At 43.0% G+C, this 22,922-nt stretch overlaps 1 protein-coding gene across 2 annotated transcripts; it reads right to left on the reverse strand.

The window, feature by feature from the left end:
* Positions 1–661: 661 nt before the first annotated feature.
* On the reverse strand, positions 662–20,339 carry Sertm1 (serine rich and transmembrane domain containing 1). Of its 2 annotated transcripts, none has more exons than XM_021196859.2 (3): positions 20,161–20,339; positions 19,503–19,668; positions 662–3,464 (listed from the first exon to the last, which is right to left on the reverse strand). In XM_021196859.2, the coding sequence occupies exon 3, from the start codon at positions 3,250–3,252 to the stop codon at positions 2,929–2,931; it is 324 nt and encodes a 107-aa protein (XP_021052518.1). In that variant the 5' UTR covers positions 3,253–3,464; positions 19,503–19,668; positions 20,161–20,339; the 3' UTR covers positions 662–2,928. The 2 variants fall into 2 exon arrangements, with proteins under 2 accessions (XP_021052518.1, XP_029393635.1); XM_029537775.1 differs by lacking the exon at positions 20,161–20,339 and adding an exon at positions 19,764–19,849 and having other exon boundaries at positions 3,269–3,464.
* Positions 20,340–22,922: the final 2,583 nt, after the last annotated feature.

Raw genomic sequence — 22,922 nt, forward strand, 5'->3', positions numbered from 1 at the left:
CACGTATAATGCCTTATTCCTGGGGCTTGTGGAGAAAAAAAAGCTTCCTGGCTTCTTTCTCTTCCTCCTCTGCCTCTGCCTCCTCCCTCTTCTCCTCCTTGGCACCTGGAGCCCCTGTGAGTTTTAGATGCTTGATTTGGTAGGAACTTTTAAAATTTCTAAGCACCCTTGTGATGTCAGTCTTCTCCTTAGGCCAATCTGAGAGTCAATCACTGCCAATGGGGGTGGGGATGGGGGGGCAGGAGGTGGTCCCTGCAGCCATGAAGAGAGGATGGCATCTGGTTACACATTGTTGATCCTTCTTTAGATCAGTGGTGAAGCATAAAAGCATGTCCACACATTCCACAGATACACTGTATAAAATGTACATGTATATGCATATGTTTGCCATGTGTATGTGAGTGCCCAAGGGGGTCAGAAAAATAGCGTTAAATCCCCTGGAGCTGGGGTTGTGATTCATCCAATATTGGTACTGGGACTTGAATTTTGATCCTCTGGAAAATCAGTATGTTCTCTTATCTACCAAGCCATTTCTCCAACCCCCATGGGCATTTAATATCTGGATATTATGTAGCTATAGATTCTATAGATAAACTTAGAACTCTTAGGCAAAGTGTCTTCTCTAGGAGAATAAATTGCTGAACAAAACAAGAAGCCAGGCTTTCAACAGACTCCACTTCTTTATTTGTATACCTGTATTCCAGTCTCTCTGAACATTTTCCACAAGACAGATTCCTCCTAAGTTATACAATGCTTAGTGGTGATGCCTGTTTTCCACCATTGAGTTCTGCTACTAATTACTCCGTTTATCTTGAGGCACAAGAATCATGTGGCTAGCTAGGCAGTGCACCTGCAGAGAGGCAAGTGAGTTTGATTTAGGCAGTTTTGCTGTCTAAAGTCTTTGAATCTATTCCAGGAGAAAAGAGTATGAAGTTACCCCTGCAGGACAGGACCTGATCAGGTTGACTTGTCATTCGGGACGTTTTTCCTTTTATTTGTTAGAATCTCTTTACCCAAATAACCTCAGAACCAAAATAATTAGAAGAGCAGAAGTGACAATCAGAAGAGCAGAAGTGACATTGCAGATACTTCTGAATTCCTGAAAGCTGTCCCACAACATCTCCCTGAAAACCTGTGCACGCACCCACATGTCTATGCACACATTGCATGTACATACTTACACACATACATGTGCCCACAGATACTCAGAGAATGGCAATAACCACCCAAACTGCAGGACTTCACCAGTCCAAGATTTTAGGATATATTAAGTCACACGTTACGTGACAGCTGACACAAGATTTTCACTATACCTTGTAGGGCAGCATCTGCACTGGTCTGATGGTGTCTGTAGATACTTTCGAAATGTAGGTAGCTAAGTGTGCCCTGATCTGATTGTGGAGAAAAACGAAGGAAGCAGCCTTTGATCTTCTTGACCAGTTTCAACCCTTGGTGTGTCTAGGATGTCAGGCAGGGCCTAGAAAATGTTTAACTCTTTCTCCCATTCCAGTCCCCAGGGAGTCCTGACTGCACAACCCATCCACTGTGTGTGTGTGTGTGTGTGTGTGTGTGTGTGTATGTGTATGAATTACAGTGTTTGAGATTATCAAATTTTGTGAGCAGGCAATAACTACTTTGCCTAAGAAAGACCTGTATGTTGGTACAGCAGTACTCAGGTTACCCAGCTCAGAGTTCAGTCTGTGGACCATTTATTTTACAAATGGATTTTAAATTCTTATCCATACAAGCTGTCGTTGGTTCTGATCAATTCCCTGCACAGCCTTGTGCTCACATCTGCGCCTCATCTCATGGACGTCTGTGGGTGGCCTCAGGATAGCAGCGCCCAGCAGCACGGAAGTATCTGCAGCTACCCAATGGCAATGTCTGCAGCTTTTAGCATAAATTCACAGCTTAGAAACCCAGAGTATTATGTCAACATGAACAAGTCATCTGAGACAGACCCCGTTCGTGGAGTATGACACGACTATTAGCGACACTGTCCCTAAGGTTCGCGAAATCACATGAGCACACACTGACACCTTAGAGACCATGTTATTGTGCAGTAAAGCTTTAAAGGCAAACTCAGTGAAGGAGCACATGAGTGCTAAGAGTATCACTGTATAAAACGCAACTCAACGAATATGTCTTTATATTTAATTCCTACTAGATGGAAACAATAGTGAGGAAATTAAAATGGAATTGTGCCTCTTCTGGGCTTCACATAGTAATAGCAACAGCGACCGTCACAAAGGATTCCATAGCTAGAGAGCTATGGGTGCAACATGAGTTCGGAGGAAACCCAGGAGCAGAAAGCAGGGAAAATTGCCTCACGACACACTTGCCTTGTGTCACTGAAGCGTTCGATGCCCCTGGAACAGTCCCAAGTGACTTCTGCTCATCATGCATGACATTTGCTAAGGTGAAATGAAATAAAAACATTTCGCCAATTTTAACCTCCTTTTGGAAATGTTACGTGTTAAATATAATTTCTCTCTCTTTTCCTTCTCCTTCTCCCTCTCCCTGACACTCCTCCCCCCAACTCTGTCTCTGCTTTATCTTTTAAATCCAGAAAATATCTTCTAAATAGTCTCTACTTGGCTTTCCAGTTTCTGCTCGTCTCCAGTTCCAGGTCTTTTGTAAGAGAGTCAGAGAGGAAGTGTCTCTTCCCAGCATCCCCTGCAGTCTGAGTCCGAGGTGTCCAACACAGTGCTGGGCAGGCTCCAGGTGACCCAAGAACTTTGTGTGGAATCCCACGCCTCAAAGTTTACCTGCATTTCCACCATCCTCTCATCACAAATGAAGCATAATCTCAGGAGAAAAGAAATTTAAAAATGAAGGAGGAAAACAGGTCTGCCTTGACGGTCATTTCTTTCATGACCATCTTTCAGTACGGAGAAACCAAAGCCATTCTCACTTGGGCTATTTCCTTCAGGATGAGAGGTTTGAAAACGTCGACCTCTGAGAGGAGATACTACACACTTCTAGGTTGGTGAAAGAACTCCCAGCGTCACTAGGATACTCTGGGTAGGAGGAGCTGGAGGAGATGATGTTCTTCAGCCTCTGGAGAGCAATGATCAGCAGCAGAAGCAGGAAAGCCAGGAGGCTGAGGAATATGGAGACATAGATGTAGACGTTGGACAGGTGGCCGGAGGACGAGTCCACCGATGTCGACAGCGATGTGGGAAACAGCTCCAGGAAAGTTCCATTCTCCACACTTCCGGCAAATCCAGATGATGAGTCGGCCTCCGACATCTCTACGAAGAGGGGAGGTGTGAGCAGGCGCGCTCAAACCTTGGTCCGCGTCCGTTGGCCTCCGCGCTTCACACAGGGCTTAAGAGTGGAGAAACTGGCATTGCTCGCTCATGACAGCAGCAGCAGCAATCACAGGCTAGGATGTCAGCAAAACAAACTGTCTTGGTTTTTAAACAAAGGCAGCAACAGCAGGGATCACTTGTCCACGGAGACTGCAGAAACAATAACACACGCACGGGCTCAGTGCACTAGCCAGGAAATAACACATCTGTAATCTCATTTTTAGTTTTTCTTTCAGGGAGGCTTAATTATGAAACCCACCAGGGAAGGAATAGAATGAAACAATTCCCCAAGAAACAAACAGTATTTATGTCCTTTCAGCATAAATGAGATATAAAAACAACCTTCGATTTTCCCTTTCCAGAATCGTAGGTGCCAGGTTTCTCCAAGGAACTAAAGAGAAAATAAAAAGAAAAATATACATCTGTTGTGCCCCATTGTGATTCTAGTGGACACTCCAAGTGGATGCTCTGAGGTGGAAACCCAGATTTCAGATCCAGAAGCCCCTCCTCCACAAAAATCAACCCCACACCCGACCAACACAGGACCTAGTGTGTGCCTTTTGTCTAATGTTCTGATTTATTGATAAAATTTCATTAGTATGCAATTGTGGGCCATTCTCATGTGTTTCTTCTTTAAGGGTAATTCATATACTTATTATATTGAGCATTTTTGTATATACGTAGCTTAGAAGGGGTTGGCTTCCCTCCAAATGATGGAGAGATACAGGGTTTACTGGCAAAAGAGTCCAGTCTGAGACTTAAATTACTCATTGTTCCTTACATATCCACCCAAACCCTGACTTTCAGAAAAAAAAAAAAAAAAAAAAAAAGGAATTTTCAGTATCATAGTGGTTACATTCCTAGCAGTTGATTGAATGTCTGAAGGGGACTTTAGGGAATCCCTAAAGTGAATTAATACATAAGGAGCTTCATTAGCATGTAAGCAAACAGGCACACCATTTCCTTAAGAATATTTCTGTTGGAGGCTACTACAGAGACCCACGATCTGCTCAAAATTCAGAGGATAAGCGGCCATGGGGTGCACAGTCATGGTTGCCACTTCTACAGTTAAACCCCTGAACCAAAGGCCCAGGAACATTGCAGAAAGATTGCGAGAAAGAGGCAGAGGACAAGGGTGTCCGCTGAGGTGCTGTCTTCTGTATATGGCAGGGAAACTGCACACAGGAAAGTTACACAATGACAACACCAAATGACTTGCTAACGTGGGTGGGGAAAATCTCATAGGGCCACAACCTCAGATGAAGAGATACAGGGGACCCATGGCTATTGAGACAGAGAGGAACAAGTCTTATCCATGGCCGAGCACCCTGAGCTACCCAATTCCGAACATTCAGCCCTAAACACATGTACATAAGACCGACGCCCAGTGGCCACACTTGCTTCTGTGGCCCAGACTGATGATTCCCCAGAAAGGAGACACCTCATGAAGGTCCCTGTTCCTGCCAGAGGTTTTACACAGAGAAATGAGTCTTGGTGAGCGCCTCACAGTGGGCTAGGAACTACGTCTTACTAGTTCCAAAAATAAGTAGTCGTCACTCTGCTTTGCCTGGTGATTTTAATTCTATTAGGCGTTTCCAGGCTCCTGATAATCTTAACGAAATAAAATGGTGAAAGGAACTGAATAGGGGGTGCCGATGTGTCATGCTGATGTTGAAAACCCCAGCCTTTTCACAGCTCTCCCACGACCCAGCCATTCATTTCTGGGGGTACAGGAAGGGGGTCTCAGAGGCAGCATGATTAAAGAATAGAAAATTAGGATAGATGCCTGATAGAGTACCAGATGTCTGAGTGCAACCAAAGTGTAGCTGAGGAAATAGGGCATGCGTAGATGCCAGCAGATTTGACAAGGACAAGAGTTATAGATAGAAGGTGAGTCCTAGCTTCAGGCTTCTGCTCTTCATTCTTCTGTTGTCCTGGTAGGAAAGCCTGCACTGCATTCCTCTTCTGAAATGAGCAAAGAAGGTAGTGACTGAGCATCTTCTATGCCTCGAAACACTTTCCAGGGCAGATAGGGTAGGGATGATCCACTTTACAGCAAAACTGGGCTGCAAAGACGCTGATGTATACTCAGGGTGTATAGCTACGCAGTGAGAGAGAAGTACCCGGAGAAGGGAGGGAGGGATGAAGGGAGGAAGGGTGAGAGGGAGCTAGGGATGGAGAGAGGAAGGAAGTGGGAGGGAGGGAGGGAGGGAGNNNNGNGNGAGAGAGAGAGAGAGAGAGAGAGAGAGAGAGAGAGAGAGAGAGAGAGAGAGTGAGTGTCAGTCCTAGGTAAAATACTGGTAAGTGGGAAGTTCCGCCCACAGGCCCAGAAAGACTGTGATGCTTTGCGGTCTCTGAGGATCTCAGGTCTGACATAAGGTCACGGGTTTAGCCAGAATCAGCTGGTTTTCCTCAAGCTGCCTTTTTCTGCCACTGAAATTAGTATAGTTTTCTAATGCAGTGGCTGGAAGCACAGGAACACTACTGCAGTACCAGGATGCCAGTGGCAAGGCTGGTAATTGTCTAGAAGTGCTGTTATAATAAAAGTCTTTCCTTTCAGAAACTGTCCTGAAGTTTCAGCTGTCTATAGAACAGCTTAGAGAAAACACCAAGAAGCTGTGGGTAAAACACCCGGTCTCCCAGGTGGCCTTTGGATTGTGGTGAAGAATAAAACAGAAAAGTCTGTGTCTTTCTTCAATTTTACAGTGAAACATCTTCTGCTTTGAAAGCTGTCTTCCTAGTATTACAAACTGAGTACCATTTCCAGATTGCTTCTTAATGTAAAATGACAGCACCCCAAATTTGATCTATTGTTCATCCCTGACACAATTGAGAATATGCAACGTTGGAGATGCTTTTAATTTGGTTACATCAGTTCTCATTTCCCTATTGAATTTTTTTTTTTAAACTAAAGAATCCTCGTTCTCCCTGGCAAACGCTTTATCCAGTGGTGAGTAATAAAGCTGGCAGTAAGCAAACTCAGCCCTGTTTAATGTCCTGACAGGTGTCACCGTAGAAACGGAGTCCAGGAGAGTTTTCAGAAGGGCACTTCCTGGCTCTTCCTCAAAGGTGAGGCCAAGGCAAAGAAGAAAGTGACTTCTTCTTAAATGTATAACCTTGACCTGTCTTGGGGCAGTAACAGTGGCCTCTCACCTCAAGTCATACTTAGGTCATACTTACATTCATGCAGATTTTGATTTTTTTCTGTTTTCTTTTTCTTTTTAAATTAGATATTTTCTTTATTTACATTTCAAATGCTATCCTCTTTCCTGGTCTCCCCTCTGAAAACTCCTTTTCTTATCCCCCTTCCTCCTGCTCACTAACCCACCCACTCCTGCTTCCCTGTTCTGGCATTCCCCTACACTGGAGCATCAAGCCTTCTCGGGACCTAGGGCCTCTCCTCTCACTGATGTCCGACAAGGCCATCCTCTGCTACATATGAGGCTGGAGCCATGGGTCCCTCCATGTATCATTCTCAAATAACAGACTTTTTTTTAAAAAAACAAAACAAAACAAAAAACAAAAAACAAAAACGAAGAGAGGGGAGAATAAGATGGTTCATGGTCAACCAATTCTTTCTTTGTTTCTTGGATAAAGTTTTGTCTTGGGAAGAAACATAGCAAAGGCTACTAAAGTGAGCAAGTTGGAGCAGTCTATCTCTCTCCACCAGCCCAGTGGTATGGGGGTGGGGAGGCAGGACAGCACATACAAGACAAGATGCTTACTTACATGGGACCATGCCAAGCCTCTTAGACAGTGGATACTTTTTCTTCCCATGAGGTGGTTGTAAAGGTTGTAAATTCACTTTTTTCCTTTATCTTTTGAGATAGTGTCTCACTATATACTGCCTGGGTTGGCTTTGAATGAACAATCCCCCTGTCTTAGCTCCCGAGAGCTGGCGTACACCTCCATGCCCGTGGAGATTGAGAAGATTCGGAAGAGCTGAACTGTACTGTGCGCCTTCATCCCTACATCCCTTGCGAAAAGAAGCTTCGGCCAGCCCCCCTCTCAGAGTTCTCCCGCACCACACATCCGGGGCTCTGTGGAGGAGAGGTGGTACGTGAGCTGAGACTGGATGTGCCCTGAATTCTAACGCAGGGATTTATGAAATTCAGCTTGCGGGTCAGCTTCCAGTGTGGCACAGGGACGCAGGGCTCTGAGGCTGCCACTGGGATTTCAATGTGGATAAGAGGTATTTAAAGTTTTCTTGTAGAAAACAGGGACAAGCTACTTTGTATCCTTGCACTCATTCCTTAGTGACTCAGCTATTATGATCAACAAAGTCAAGTCAACATTTCATCAGTACTGAGTCCTGCTGCACGATACCAAAAAGCTGAACCTTCCAGGGCATTAGCAGTTTAGAACTGTGAGATAAGATTCTCATGTGAGCAGCATTCTCTCTCTCTCTCTCTCTCTCTCTCTCTCTCTCTCTCTCTCTCTCTCTCTCTCTCTCTCTCTCTCTCTCTCTCTCTCTCTCACACACACACACACACACACACACACACACACACACACACAGAGAGATGTAAAATTTGATACTGTAACAGTTGATGGTTTCAGGTGATGTATCAGTTATCCTTCTCTGCAGGACATTAGGAACAACCAGGATCTAGAAGAGATTTTACTCCATCTGAGTAAAGCTGTCTTCAGCTTTTTAGGAAAAAAAAAAAAAAAAAAGGATGTATTTTATATGACCGTGGCTTCCAGCCATTCCTCCATCCTTTTTTAATTACCTTCTCTTGAAATGCTTTCTCTGCCCCTTGTTCTTTAGGTCCTATGAGATTGAGGGAGGGGTTGGCGCTGACCATCATTCTCCCCACCACTCTCTCTAAATGAAAATCCTTATTTGCATTCAGTGGCAAACACAGACCTAGGCTTGCAGTCATCAAAGTAAACTTTACTTTGATGTAATGAGCTGTGCTTACTCAAAGCTGATTCAGCGATCCACATGCTTTCCCATTTGAGAAGTGTTCTTACTTATCAGAACAGTATGTGTGTAAAATTCTGCATGAACTTTCCTCATGATTCAATGTATCTGTCCAATAAGAATCAAAACCCAGCTAAAGAAATAGACTGCATCTAGGGACTATCAGCCATTGAGTTATATCAATGGTTCTCAACCTACAGGTTGCAACCTCTTTGGCAAACCTCTGTCTCCAAAAATGTTATGAATATCTTGTATTTAAATTACAAGATATTCACAACAGTATTAAAATTACAGTTATGAAACAGAAACAAAAATGTATGGTTGGGAGGGTCACCATGACATGAGGAACTGTATTAAAGGGTTGCAGCATAAGAAGGTTGGGAACCAGTGACCTAAAGGGACACCCTATGGGAAGAGATTGGGAATTCTGCACAGTGCACTGAAGTCATGGGTTCCTACTGGATAGGGTACAATGGAAAAATTAAAATACCCAGTCCTCTGCTTTCTCAAATGAGTGATCACAAAACTTCCCATTGTACTTTTGCAAAGACAATGGGAAAGCTTTGGGTCAGTGATTTATTTTTCAAATTAGTTCTAGGGCAACTCTGGATCCAATCTAGCTTCAGTGTATCCCTTTCAACCAAATCTCTATCTACTGAAGGCATTTTAGGAATCAAGACAGTTACTCAGAAATGAAAGAAAGAAAGAAAGAAAGAAAGAAAGAAAGAAAGAAAGAAAGAAAGAAAGAAAGAAAAGACAAGCAAATAAATGTGGAGTCTGGAGAGATGGCTCAGTGGTTAAGCGCATACACTGCTCTTGCTGAGGAGCTGAGTTTGGTTCCCAGCACCCATGTCATGTGACTCGCAATTGTCTGTAACTCCATTTCCAGGGCATCTGACATTTCTGGCTTCCTCAAGGCTGTACTCATGTGCAAATACTCACAAAGACACACACTTTAAAAGAATAAAAATAGTATTAAAAGCTAATAATAAGATCAATAATGCTTTGTTAGACAATGGATTTTATCCCAAATACTTTAGAAATTCAATTATTCATTTAAGATATAAAATAAAAAATATACTTTTTGATATGCAAGCAGAATGGAATCAGAGATGTTATAAAAGCATGAAAGTGTTATAAAGGGAGTATTGTTTAATTTCTATCTTACATATTCTTAAAAACTATCTGAGTATAAGTCCTCTGCATTTATATAACAACGTTTTAAGGGAGAGGATGAAACTATTACTCTTAATAAATTTTTAGTTTATTTATGCTCCATGAAAAGATTTTCTATCTAAATCACTGCCTTGGCAAGAATAATTATTTCCAAATACTAGAGTTTTGCAATAAGACAGATGGGCGATTTAAATAGGCAACTGCTTAGATTAAAAAATAAGCACCCTCCCCCAAGGTTATCTCAGGTATGGCGTTTTTATGATTCTTTCATGTGTTTGAGAAAAGATCAAGAAGAAAAATCTCCTCACTTGTAAGTGGGTCCGCCTCGCTCACAGTGCCTGGACCACACCAAATGAGAAAAAGCAATGTCTTCAAGGTCAAATGGAACAAGGACTGGTTAGGAAACAGCAGAGTGATGGAAGTCGCTTCAGGGAGTGGGAAGAAAGGTCACAGCTAAAGGGAGCATTTGCAGAAAAAGCTAAAGGAGAGGTAATGACTTGGTCACAGGCAAAGCTGTAACAAACCTGGGAGAGAAGGACTGTCGAAGCCAAGATCGCCTTTCAAGATGCTACCACCATTTTAATGAGGTGTTTCTCTTCTGTTTTCTTCTCACACCCACCTCTGAGCAATTTCAGGTTTTAGAGGTGTGTTCAGAAAAAAAAAATTATCCTCAAAGTTGCTACGATTATTTAAACCATAGTATTAGTATACAAATGTCTTACATACCTTTATAAAGTCTGAATGTGTGTGTGTGTTTTTGTTTTGGTTTGGTTTTTTTCAAGAGAGAATTTCTCTGTATAGCCTTAGCTGTCCTGGAACTCACTCTGTAGACCAGGCTGCCTCTGCCTCCCAAGTGCTGGGATTAAAGGCGTGAGCCACCAATGCCTGGCTCTGAATGTGTTTTTAAGAATTCACATTAAGCCATGCTGTGGTAGGAGTGGAATGAGGTTGTTCTGTCCCTTCTCAGTTAAAATAATTTTATAGTAATTTCTATTCCTTGAGAATTTCTCATATATATATATATATATATATATATATATATATATATATATATATATAAAATCATTTCTGCCTCCATCTTTCCCCCACCTCCCCCCATATCTCCACCAACATGTCCCCTCCCAATTTCACAACTTCTTTTATTCTTTTGATGACCCATTAAGTCCAATTAATTAGTGTGTGAGTGTAAGGCCACCCACTGCATCATGGGAAACCCACCAGTGGCCACATCCTCCAAAAAGAATGAGTGCTCCTCTCTCAGCTGCTATCATCCCCCAATAGCTCCTCAGTAAGAGCTTGGGCCCGGACATCACCTCCCCTACCTGTGTGATTCTTGTGCAGGTAATCACGCTATAAGATAATTTCTACTCAACATATGTTTTTCCTTTGAAGTTATGCTTTGAATATTTCCTTGTCCAGTACAACATCTAGAAAAAAAAATGTTCTCATAAAGTTTGTAATTGTCTTAAGTCTCTGAGATTGAAATACTTTTTAAATTCTTTACACACCAATGCTAGATATCCTTCAACTTTAGAGCTTTTGTGTCCCCTAGACTGCTCTAGGGGAAAAAGGAAGAGCTTGGAGAGTAAGTTCTACAGTGGCTGATGGGATCTACCCTAAATCTATACAGATTCCTAAGGGGGGGGCAGTTGCAGGATGCTGAGAACAGGAGCATGGGGTTGTCATAGCTCATTCCCTTCCATGCCACCTTTCCTTCATAGTGTCTATCACTAGCTCCCTCCTAACACACAGGCACACTCTTCATATACTCACAGACATGCTCTTCGCACGCACACACAGGCACACTATACACACACTCTTCACACACACACACACAGGCACACTCTTTATACACACCCTCTTCACACATTCACAGGCATACTCTTTATACACACCCTCTTCACACACACATAGGCACACTATACACACACTCTTCACACACATAGGCATGCTCTTCATACACACACACACACACACACACACACACTATACACACATGCTCTTCACACACACAGGCACAGTCTTCACACACACAGGCATATTCTTCACACACACATACACAGGTATGCTCTTCATACACATACTCTTCACACACACAGGCACACTACACACACACACACACACACACACACACACACACACACACACACACACTTTAATCCATAGCTTATTGTGATCTTGATCTCCTTGCATCCCATATCCCTATATTTCTCTCATGTACATCCCAGGTAAGATATTTAATGAATACCTTTCTGTTTGTGTGTGGTCCTTTAAAATGTGTGTTGTTATTTGAGTGTGTGTGTGTGTGTGTGTGTTTCCAGGATACAGAATGTATGGCTACTGAACAGTTCATTTATTCTAACCAAGACTCCAAATTTATGCTATTTAAAATATCTTGATAATTGAGGCACAGAGAAGGGATTCAAATTATCAAATACATCTAGTTCTCTAGTTTTGCTTATAACATTACCCTACAGACTAAAAGTCATAACTGATCCATCACATTACATGCATAAGCACAAACTGAAAGACAGGTGACAATACAGCTTGTCTACAGAGAGCTTTAGCGTTAACAAAAGCGTTTACCAGGATCATTCCTTTCCATTCCATTTTATTTTTAATGCTCATTTCCATTTATAAATACATTTCTGCATTTGTTTAAAGTGAAGCCTCAGACAGAGTATTACAGCACCACAAGGGTGTACAAATATGGTGTATCTTGCACTTCTCAACAGAGATCCAAGCTCACAGATTCTTTGACTTAATGCACTTAAAACTTAGATCTAACATTTACTTGAGTTAATGAATCATCATCTCTTGTAAAGTAGCTACAAGTAGAACTTAGTTGATTATATATTATATAAATTGCACATGTTATCTGGATATTAGCCAAGTATTTAGTGTAACACGATCAGATAAATTTTGCCAAATGATTTCCCTCATTCTTCCAGCCCTCTGTGGATGACACTCAAAGTGTGATGAAGCTTTTTGTGGAAAAAAATGGGCATTTAAGAAGAATAATGCTTAGTAATTGCCAGCTTGTACCAGCTAAGTTTTTGGAAGCATTCAGTTTTAGTCATATGACATGATTTATTCCATCTGAATACTGAGTAAAAAGAAAGACCCAGATCTCAACAGTTATTACCCTTAATGTAATGCAGAATTCTTAATGGATTTTAGATAAATTAAAAATTTTAAAAAGCATTATTATAAAGATGCAAGATAGTGGAAGACATCTGTAATCCCCACACTATTTAGACTTGGGCAGGAGGGTTATAGGTTCAAGGCCAGCCTGAACTAAAGATATGAGATGGCTCAAACTGAGGAATTTGAATAAAGAATACATGTTAGAATTTATCAGTAGTCCCAAATGTAGTATAAGAAAGTATTCTTAGGAACTATTATGTTGAAATAGCTAGCCATATTATCAGGTAATCTTCAAGTAACACAAGAGTGAATGCATGTTCTCATGCATAGAAATATAATAGATCAAATGTGTCAGTGCCTAAAAAAAAAAATACTAGTTTCTCTAATCTGACATATGGGTGTTCACTATCAGGACTCTTGCAAGTTTTCATGACTTTTTGAAAGATTTCAAGAAAAAAAAATGCTTAGGAAACAAGCTGAAATTCAGCCCAAATGCGAGAAGCTTCAAAAGAGATACACAGATGGGAGCAGGGTGTTTCAGTGAACATCAAAAGCTCAGTTCTCTGCTGCTACCACCAGCTCACAATGTCCCTACTTACTGCACTGGTGCCTGCCGTGAGCAATTGCAGGATGGCCCTGAGTAAAGAGAATCCTGTCCAGGAACCAGTGAGTCTTAATCATGAGTCCACTGTCGTTACTATCCACCAAATTGAATGTCCGTGAGCCCTCTGTATCAGATAATCCAGGTATGTCCCTGCTATCATCTGTTGTCTTCAGAGGCACCTACAGTATTTAAAGTCCTATAGCTTAAATACCCAGGCAAAGGTGGCGCTGTGAAAACATCCTAGTCCTACAGAGCAGGTGGACTTTAAGAAGCTTGTGGGAAGCCCACAATAGCTACTAAAGTCCAGGTTCAGAGACCTAGGAAGTAGCAGTAGTAGAGAAGCTAGGCAGAAATAGAACCGTTACCTAGGCAGCGAAAGAAAACACACAGGCTGCAAACAGCAAGGTTTACAAATCAAAGCACTCAGGCTTCTCACAGACCCTATCCAGTAACCATCTCCTGGATCATCCAGGTTTGGGCAAATTCTCCAGTGTGGTAGGAGAGCAAGCATCACCCCTACAATGTCTCTGCAGCCCAGGGTCAGAATTCTTTGAAACTAGGGGCTAGTAAATGATTAATAAATGGAGTCTAGTCAACTCCAGATATAGCTGTAAATTAGATACTTGGGTGTATTGATTTGAGAAGTGTGCTTTCCAGTCACCACTGATTATGCAAAGGTGCAGAAAGGTACCCTGAAATGATGCAGACTAGACAAGTTGGATTCGAGATGTAAATTATAAATGCCATCATCCCTACAATGAGATGGATATTCTTTTGCCTGGATTGCTACCTAGAGCAGAAAGGTGGGGAATAGAGGATGCTAATTCTTCACTAGAAAAGTGTGTTCTCACAATAGACTTCTGAGTTCCTGCTCATCCTTCGTGTGAGCACAGAGTAGTAGAACTTGCCCATATTCTCTATCTCTGTCTTTCTGTCTCTCTCTGTCTCTGTCCCCCTCTCTCTCATGAGCTCAGAAGTCTTGCTTACAAAGAAAATATCAACATATTCCTTGTAATCCTGAACAAAATGATACATCAGGCTATCTATAGAGTGTGGGAGGAAATTAAGCCCTCAGCAGCTTGTTGTCATTTTAGATAATAACCCAAGACCAGACTCTGCCAATGCAATATGGAAGTAAAAAACAAGCGTTGGCTCAGTTCCCCCAAGAACATACTTCAACTTCGACATCTAAGGAGGCAAAATTGAAAAATAACCGAAAATTATTTGTAGAAAACAGACTGCTGTATAAGTGACCTATGCAAAATAGTTATATATTCTTCTAAGATATAAACAAATATGGTTTGAGAGAGGAAATAAAGAGTGATCTTTTCTACAGGCTCATTGCCTTACTCATTCCCAGAAAGAAATGGTCTTGGCCAGAGACGCATTGAGCCATAATTACCTGTTCTTTTGTTCTTTCTTGCTTCAATGCTGTGGGCTGACCTGCAGGGATACAGTATACCATGCAGAAGAATTCTGTGAAATAGAGGAAAGAGGCAGGGGGTGGTGGTGGTGCATAGAAGGGCAGACTGCAGAGCATGATGGAACAGGGAGGGAAACCCTGGGTGTCTCTGGGAGAAAGTGGGCTAGACAAAGCAATGGGAAAGAAGGCAGCACTACCTGGGTGCTAGGGGAGAAGTTGTTGCTGGGGAGCAAGATGTACTAGTTCTGAGGGAGGACAGTTCCCTTGTGTCTCTTTGTCTTTATGACTCTTAAAGGTAGTTATTATTAACTTTCCTTTTATAAGCAGGTGTTACAAGTCACCCATGAACTTAGAGGCAGGCCTGGAATCAGTGTCCACATCCCTATGTGTTTACTATGTGTGTCCTATGTTCATCATATTTCTTTTCTTCAGGAGGCTGAGAGTGGGGGAGAGATCCTTCGAGATCTCGAATCACCGGTGAGGAAAGGCTCCAGTCCTCCCCTCTTTCTGTGTCTATGGTAGTCTTCCCACCTTGTCTGAATTTATAGTGGTCACCATATCACTTGTTTGAGGCTGAAGAAATGTAGAAATTGTGACACCTGTCATTACAGGAAACATGTGACCCGAGGAAGAGCTGCCACGCCCCTTTTCTCTGTGACAGTGACTGTAAGAGCAACAGTGGCTGCCTTTACCCTTGTTGATGCCATTGGCATTTAACACTAACAGTGGATAAACACTCATTGTGAGCTTTGCTCTTGCCACATAATCCATTTCTGACGACTAAGACAACATTGCTCTCTACTGTGACATCAGATTTTATGATGGGTCTCCAAAAACATGACTGCTAAGAAACCAAATTCTGGATGACAGTTACATATATTGTATGGGTAATATGTTCACTAAGAATTTGTTCATTAATAATTAGAATGATGATCTACCAGTAAATAGAGCCAAAAATATAACCCATGTGATGAACTACTAGAGTACAAGAAAAATCTTTAATAGGGACAAATGGTTTCTGGAGTAAGAGACAATAATGATATTAAAAGTAGATTAAAGTTTAAAAAAAATAGCCCATAATACAAATTAGGGTTAAGGCTATTGTTTGGTGCAGAAAAGCAATTATTTTCTATATTCATTCAGTAAACAGTCACTAATAATATACTACATACAGGAAAAGATAAAATATTATCAATATGTGCATACAATCATATGAATTATTTTCCTATCTTAATTACTCATTGGTAATCTCATACAGTATATTTTTATTATATTATTTCCCATCTCCCAGATCTACCCCCACAGTTCATCCAACATCATGTTCCTTCTCTTTTAAAAAAAAAATGAAATAAAAAACCATAGAGTTTGTTTTGTGTTGGCTAAATGTTCCCAGCCATAAGGCCCACCCTGCCTGGAGCATGGCTGATTATATACCCAGTGTCACTCCACTGAAAAAATCTGAGTTTCCCTCTCCCAGTGACTATAGTCTGCAAACACTTTTAGCTAGGGTGGGACTCTGTGCCCACTTTCCACCTTTGCACTAGCATTTTGTCTGGCTTACGCTTGTGCAGGCCTTGTGCATGCAGCCACAGTGTCTGTGAGTTCCTATGTGTCTACTGTGAGGTGTCTGGGAAAAGGTTACTTTCTTGTGCATACATTTTATACACCATCTTGACTAAAAATTGTAAAAGACTGATTTGTTTCATATTATATATTCTTTACTATGTAATCATAGGTCACTTATGCAGTATACTCCCCCCCACCCCGCCCATTACATCTAAGAATGATGTTCTGATTATACCAAACTGCTCAAAACTTCCCAGTTAAATTTTCAGTGCTTATGTTTAATCTCATAATTCCCACCTACTTTCTCTATGCAAATTTCTGGCTCCCTGCTCTGTATTCTCAAACTATGTTCTGCATTCTCTCCATACGCATTTATACATTTCAGTATTCCAGTTATATCTACATGTGTGTGCGCTTTGACGGACTGTGAGTCCTTGGATAAAGGGACCAATAGCTTGCCTTCCCTCCTATCCACAGGCCATCACAGAGCATACCCGCACACGACTGAGGAGTATTTGCTAGACAGTTGCATAAATGAAAGAATGAAATAAGGAAAACTTGAAGCTTCCTGGAGAGACAGACTATATTCTATTTTTACAAGCAAAAGAATTTTTTCTGAGTGAATGAATGATCCTGTATAAAATCACTGTTACTCGGAATGGCAAGTACTTAGAATATGCATAGACTTCCCCTATGTTTTATAAAGAGTTTATTTGTAGCAATAAAATTAAGCTTTGAGATACAGAGTGAGATCTACACATACATCCTCAGAATTAATCCTGCTCCTCACTGGTGACTAAGAAACTTGAGACTTTGCCTGATTAATCATTGAGAATAGTTAAGGAAGAAATGGAAGGGTGTAGCTCACAATGTGAGTGTCGCAGTTAGTGTTCTGATGTGGGCATCATCCCATGTTTCTGAATTTAGCCACATTTCCCTTTGTTTCCCACCGGGAGTTAAATTTAGTCTGTTACCTTCTTGAATGACCCCTTTAATAATTATTATAGGCTGACATTTATCAGCGGCTTTCATTACTGTCTACAATAATATAAGTATCAATCAAGGAGGCCTGCAGTACACAATTTAGTTTGAACTGACTTTCTGTCTTAACACAAGACAATAGAGGGGAATTTAACAGTTAAGAACTTGGATCTGTTAATGACAGGTTCAATTGCTGATAAGAATTCAGAGCTCTTCTATACTCAGACTGTTTGTGGCTGGGTTGTACAATTTCTAACCAGAGGTGCAGTTAATGTGGATGTGGTTTCTTGGCTGCTAGGAATCAGTCTCTCTTTCTTTCTCATGCTTCTCCATGCCAAACTCTTCTAAATGATAAACCGGATTCAAAGTGCATGGTCACATCCCTAGGGAACTCCTGAAGAAGGAATTCTGATATCAGGGGACAACTGGCTTCAGAATGCTACACCCTAGGGTCACATCTCCAACATCAGAACCAGAGCTCGGGATCAAAGACTTTGGCTCTGCGTCATGCCATCCAGTGAATGGCCAGATAGACCTCATGAACTTAAATCAAGGACAAGCCATATGTGCTTGCCCAGAACCTCATTCACCTAAGCCTGTTAGGTCCTTCACACTCACAGATTGTCTAAAAGGAGTCCTGCTGTTCATGCATTCACAGCTTGAGCATCTACGTTGGATTTTCTAGTCTAGGAACTAGCCAAATGGCTTTGTAATTTTCTTTTATCTTTCACTATGAACAAGGATACAAGAAAACAAAGTTTGGCCTATGACAGCTTGTATTAGTATAGAAATGTAATAATACAACATGGTCTGCTCTTGTCATTTCTTCCTGATAATAAGTTAAATGTAAAAATCACTATATAAAATAGGAATGTTAAAATATAACTTCAGGGAGAAGATCAAGTCTAGAACTACCATCAAGTGAATTCCAGACTGATCCTACTGGAAACTGAGGCCAGATGAGAGGATTTTACTTGGCATGGGTTCATGTTTCACTCTTAGAATGAATGATAACTCCAAGGTTACTAAGTGACTTACACACACAATTAATCATGGTGACCAATCACCTCCTCCTTCCTATATCTGCCTCGATACGTAAGATAAAGGAAGACAGGAAGAGGGATTCAGAAAGCTTGCAGACAAATCTGCTGGTGCCAGGCACAATAGCACAGTTGCTATCTCTTAACATCAGATCCACTCGTGACATACAAACATCCAGTCAAATCTGGTAAGCCCAACTGACCGAGGCAAAGGAGAACAGAGCCCATCTTACCTGCTTCTTCAGTGGCAGTCATGAATGTGCTCTGAGCTGGTTTTCAAAGAACTTTGCTTTTTACAGGGGAAATAAAGGTGAGAAGTAAGCACCCCCTCTAACTCAAAACACAAAGTGGAATACTCTACTCACTTCCCGGAGTGTAGAGGCCCCAGAATATTACTGGAGTGGGCTGGTCTTTCTCCATCTCCACTTTGCCCAGCATTTCAAGGTATTCGGGTTACAATGCCATCACAGGACAACTTCACTTACAAGCATCTTGATTTGTTCTTGATAATGTGTGTATGTATGTATGTTGGGGCTGGGCCAAGAAGTCTCTCCAGCAAAAATGAAGCACATTCAGTAACAGACCAGTATTTAAAGACATGTCTGTACACTCAATCATAAAGTAATATTAGTTATGATATAGTTGGCCAGCTAGGACAATTAAATAAGATTTTAATACAGTTTTAAGGACAGTGTTTTGGGCAGTAGGATGGCAGAAAAAAAAAAGCAAATATTTTAGGAAAAGACTCAACAATCTTGCCTCTTTCCTGTTGTCTGAACAGTGAATCAGAGGAATAGAAACTGAAAAGTATCCTAAAGCAAACATCCTTAGGACTGGTTTCTGGGTGGACCTCAGTTGTCCATTCACCTGCTCTGGTTCCTGCATTGGGAGCCATGTCCAACCGGATAGCTTTGACCTTCCTCTAAGCATAGCACTGTGAGACAAGACCTACTGAATTGAAGTGTTTCAACAGAACATTCTTCCCAGGAAAACAAGTTAGCAGAGAAAACGGAGGACATTAAGAAACAGACCTAGTCCCCGGAGTCCCTGACACTAAACCTCGGGAAGCCCACAGGACCAGACACCTGACCACACAAGGCACACAGGCACAGTCCACAAACCTGGTCTTCAAGACGTTTCTGCGAATGAATGTGGCTCTCTGCTCTCAGGAGGAGGGAGCGTTGCTTATTCTTCGGTCTTAAATGAGAACTCAAACATTTGCTCATAATGCTCGCACTTCCCTCTAGCCTGGGAGGTGCAGGACTGCAGGCAGTCTCGCATCTCACACCCCGGGAAAGCAAAGGGTTGAGCGGGAGTTGCTTACCCGGTTTTGGGGGGAGCTAAGAAAGCTCCGTTGGGGAACCCAAGAGTTCAGCGGGAAGAACTTATCCGAATTTGCAGCCAGGCGAGAAGACTCAAGGGAATACAGGACAGAGAAATGCCAGCCGTCAAGGTGTGTGTGGCGACTCCCCAGGAAGGAACAGATGACCCTAGAAATAAAGAAATACTCTCATACACCTCAAACCTCACACAAAAGGCATCAGAAACATATTACAAAGTGTAAACTGCCCGCAGAGGAATCAACCTTTGCAGCAGCGCGGATTGGAGGGCAGACTTTCCTGACTCCCTGAGCTCAGGAACCAGGCGGGTCATCCCAGGGCCAAGGACATTGGCTACCGGGCCCCTGGTGGATCCAGCTGTAGTTAGCTGGCCCAGTCTCCCTGAGACCCCGAGAGCTGGGCTGCCGGGGCCTGCTTCGGGACCTTAAGGATGCGTTCAGCTAAGAAAAGAAAAGATTCGGGAGGCGTTCCACAGCAAGGAGCCAAATCTCAAGTAGTCCCAGGAGAGTCGGGATGAAGCATCCCAAAGATAAGGAACCCCACTGCCACCCTAGGCGGGGCGTCCGGAGGCCCCCTCTAGGGACCAGCCCACTGCCATTGCTTTGTGACTGGTTCGTTTTAGTTCCCCACTCTCGTGCTCACTGATGTGCCGATCTGGACTCCCGGCGCTGGGGTGGGGCGGCGGCCCTGTCTTGACGACGTGCGCTCCACGACGATCCTAGGGAATGCACCTCGCGGGGGCGCGGAGCGCGAGCAGAGCGCACGAGCGGCGAGCGCAATGGGAGTGGGCACCCAGCAGACTGCGCTGGGCTCTGCGCTGTCCCTCCGCCCTCCGGGGCCATGCGACCAATGGCAGAGAGCTGGGCCCACTCCCTGCCGCCAGGCAGCCCAGGCGCTCTGGAGCTAGGACAGCACCGCGTTCTGACGAGGGAGGAGCTTACACCCTGGTTGGAGGAGGAGGAGGAGGCGTTTGCGCGGGGAGCCCCATCTGGGGAAGGCAGGTGTGGTGTGCTGAACTTTTGTGGTGATATGTGGTGGGCTTCAGTTTTGTTTTTTTTCCCTAGGAGCAGGGGAAAGCATTCCCCTCCTGTCAAAGTTTCCCTTCTTATGTCTTTATGAGTCCTGTGCAGCCTCCACTCCAAAAGGGCGAGCTGAAAGGGACATCACATTCTATGACGAATTTCACCTCAGCTCCCTCCCCCATTCAGTCTTTCTCCTTCCCGCCCTCTCAGTCCTCTGAGAAACCATCTAATGAATGAATAGGACCATGGTTTTTATGACTGCCAGTCACACAGATAATCATTAAAGTCTACACGGATAAATGTCACAATCATATAAAGGAACGATGGAGGGAGCCTTCTCTGCCTGGGTTTGTTTAGATGCGTTGGGGAGATGAGAAGCTTGATTTCTTTGGTGTCTTGGGTTCTTTTTTATTCATTCAAAGACCCAGTTGGCTCCCTGGTCTATATGGTCTGAAGCACTGCGCTCTGGGACATGTTGGACGTGTTGGTTACTTTTTGTTGATGGATTTTCACCCGGAGGACACCCCCCCCCACACACACACACACTTTTTGGCTTGACCGTGAATCAACAGAGCCCTGGGCTGCCTACATCTCCACAACAGCTCCTTGTTCACCAGTGCCCAGCTCCTGGATCACACTGTTTCTGTCCATGTTTATTGGTTTTCCAGGTAGAGACAGGCATGGGGCCTAACTCCGAGGCATCACTGTGATAAAGGCTGTGCTGTCTCTGTTCTGCTTGTCCTGGGCATGTGAGTCTTTTCTATATGGATATGCGTGTGCCTCACTTAAGATGCGGAAGGTGGAACTGAACATGGAGCTCAGTTGGTGGAGCACTCCCATAGCTAGAGAGACTCTGGAGTCCACTCCTAGCACCACATAAACACAGCATGGTGGCACATACGTGTACTCCCAGCACTCTAAAGGTGGAGCCAGAGTTCAAGGCCATCTTTAGCTATGGAGCCAGGACCAGGGTAGCCTTGTCTATCTGAGACTCCATCTCATTTAAAATAAAATAAAAACGTAGGAGGGTTGAATGAGCTCTGCTGTCAAGGCAGCGAGTTCAAAGACATTTCTCTTCCAACATTTGTATTCCAGAGCTCACCTATTTTGTTTGTTTGCTTGATTTTGAGATAAGGTCTCACTCGATAACCTACTCTGGTCTGGGACCCACCGGGTAGCCCAAGCCCACCCCAAAATGATGATCTTTCTGCTACAGCATCCCAAGCGCCTGGTTGGTAAACCTCAACTGTTTGCTCATTTACCACTTCCATGAATTTGGTTACATCATCTACTGCTATGCTTGTTGCTTTCTTTGTCATTGTGGCACAGACCAGAGTAACCCAAAGAAAGGAACCTTGACTGAGAAAATGCCTCCATCAGATTTGCCTATGTGCACGTCTATGGGGACAGTTTCTTGCTTAGTTATTGATGTGAGAGGACCCAGCCCACTGTGGGGAGCATTAGCCCTGATTAGGTGACACTTGGCTGTCTAAGAAGGCAGGCTGAGCAAGCCCTTAGGAGCAATTCAGTAACCAATGCTCCCTCCTGGTTTCTGCTTCAGTTTTGGCCTCCAGGGTCTTGTTTGAGTTCCTACCCCAACTTTCCTTCAGTGTGGACTGTAACCTATATGTCAACCCCCTTTCTCCCCAGGTTTTGCAAAGCAGACTAGAACAGTCTCCTGCTCACTAACTGTTCTGTAAATTCTATTTTGCAATTTCACCTCTCCTCCTTCTGAGCAGTAATATCCATTACATTATGTTGGTATATAGAGGAATGTTTTCCCATCTAAAGACAAGTCCTCTATGCCATCAAAAATCTTGTCATGAGACAGCTGGCTTTTCTTACACAGTACTTGGGAAACTCTCAGGACTCAAAGAGGAGAGTTAAGTCTGTCAGCCTTCAGGACAGTTGTCCTCAAACATCTCTGTATAAGATCTCTAGCCACAGCTCCATAGTCTGCTTCCACCTTCCATGCATTTCTAGTTCAGAGTCTCCATTGAGCACCCTGCCGAGGACCCATGGATTTCAGAGCAAGAAGGAAGAGGATTGTCGGCCTCCTGGAGCTTTTTGTCTAGATTGGCATAAGCTGGCTTCTTTTCTCTCTTTTACTTTTGGTGACGAGGTAGGGCACTTTCCTTATTTTTCTTTGATGCCCATTTTATAAAGCTTTCATTTACACACCCCCAAATTGTGTTAGCATTATAGTTTCCTGAGGTTTGTATAACAAGTGGTCACTTAAGAAGTGGCAGAATGACTTTAGATGGGAAACATCAAAATGTCATGTCATCCCTTTCAGAAGCTCTAAGAGAGTTGCTGCCTGCCTTTCTCCTAGATCCTGGCTCCCTTTGTGGCCCTCAGCCTGTAGGCAAATGGATGATCCCA

This window comes from Mus pahari, chromosome 4, assembly GCF_900095145.1.
Source record: "Mus pahari chromosome 4, PAHARI_EIJ_v1.1, whole genome shotgun sequence".
In the NCBI taxonomy this organism is placed as follows: Eukaryota; Metazoa; Chordata; class Mammalia; order Rodentia; family Muridae; genus Mus; species Mus pahari.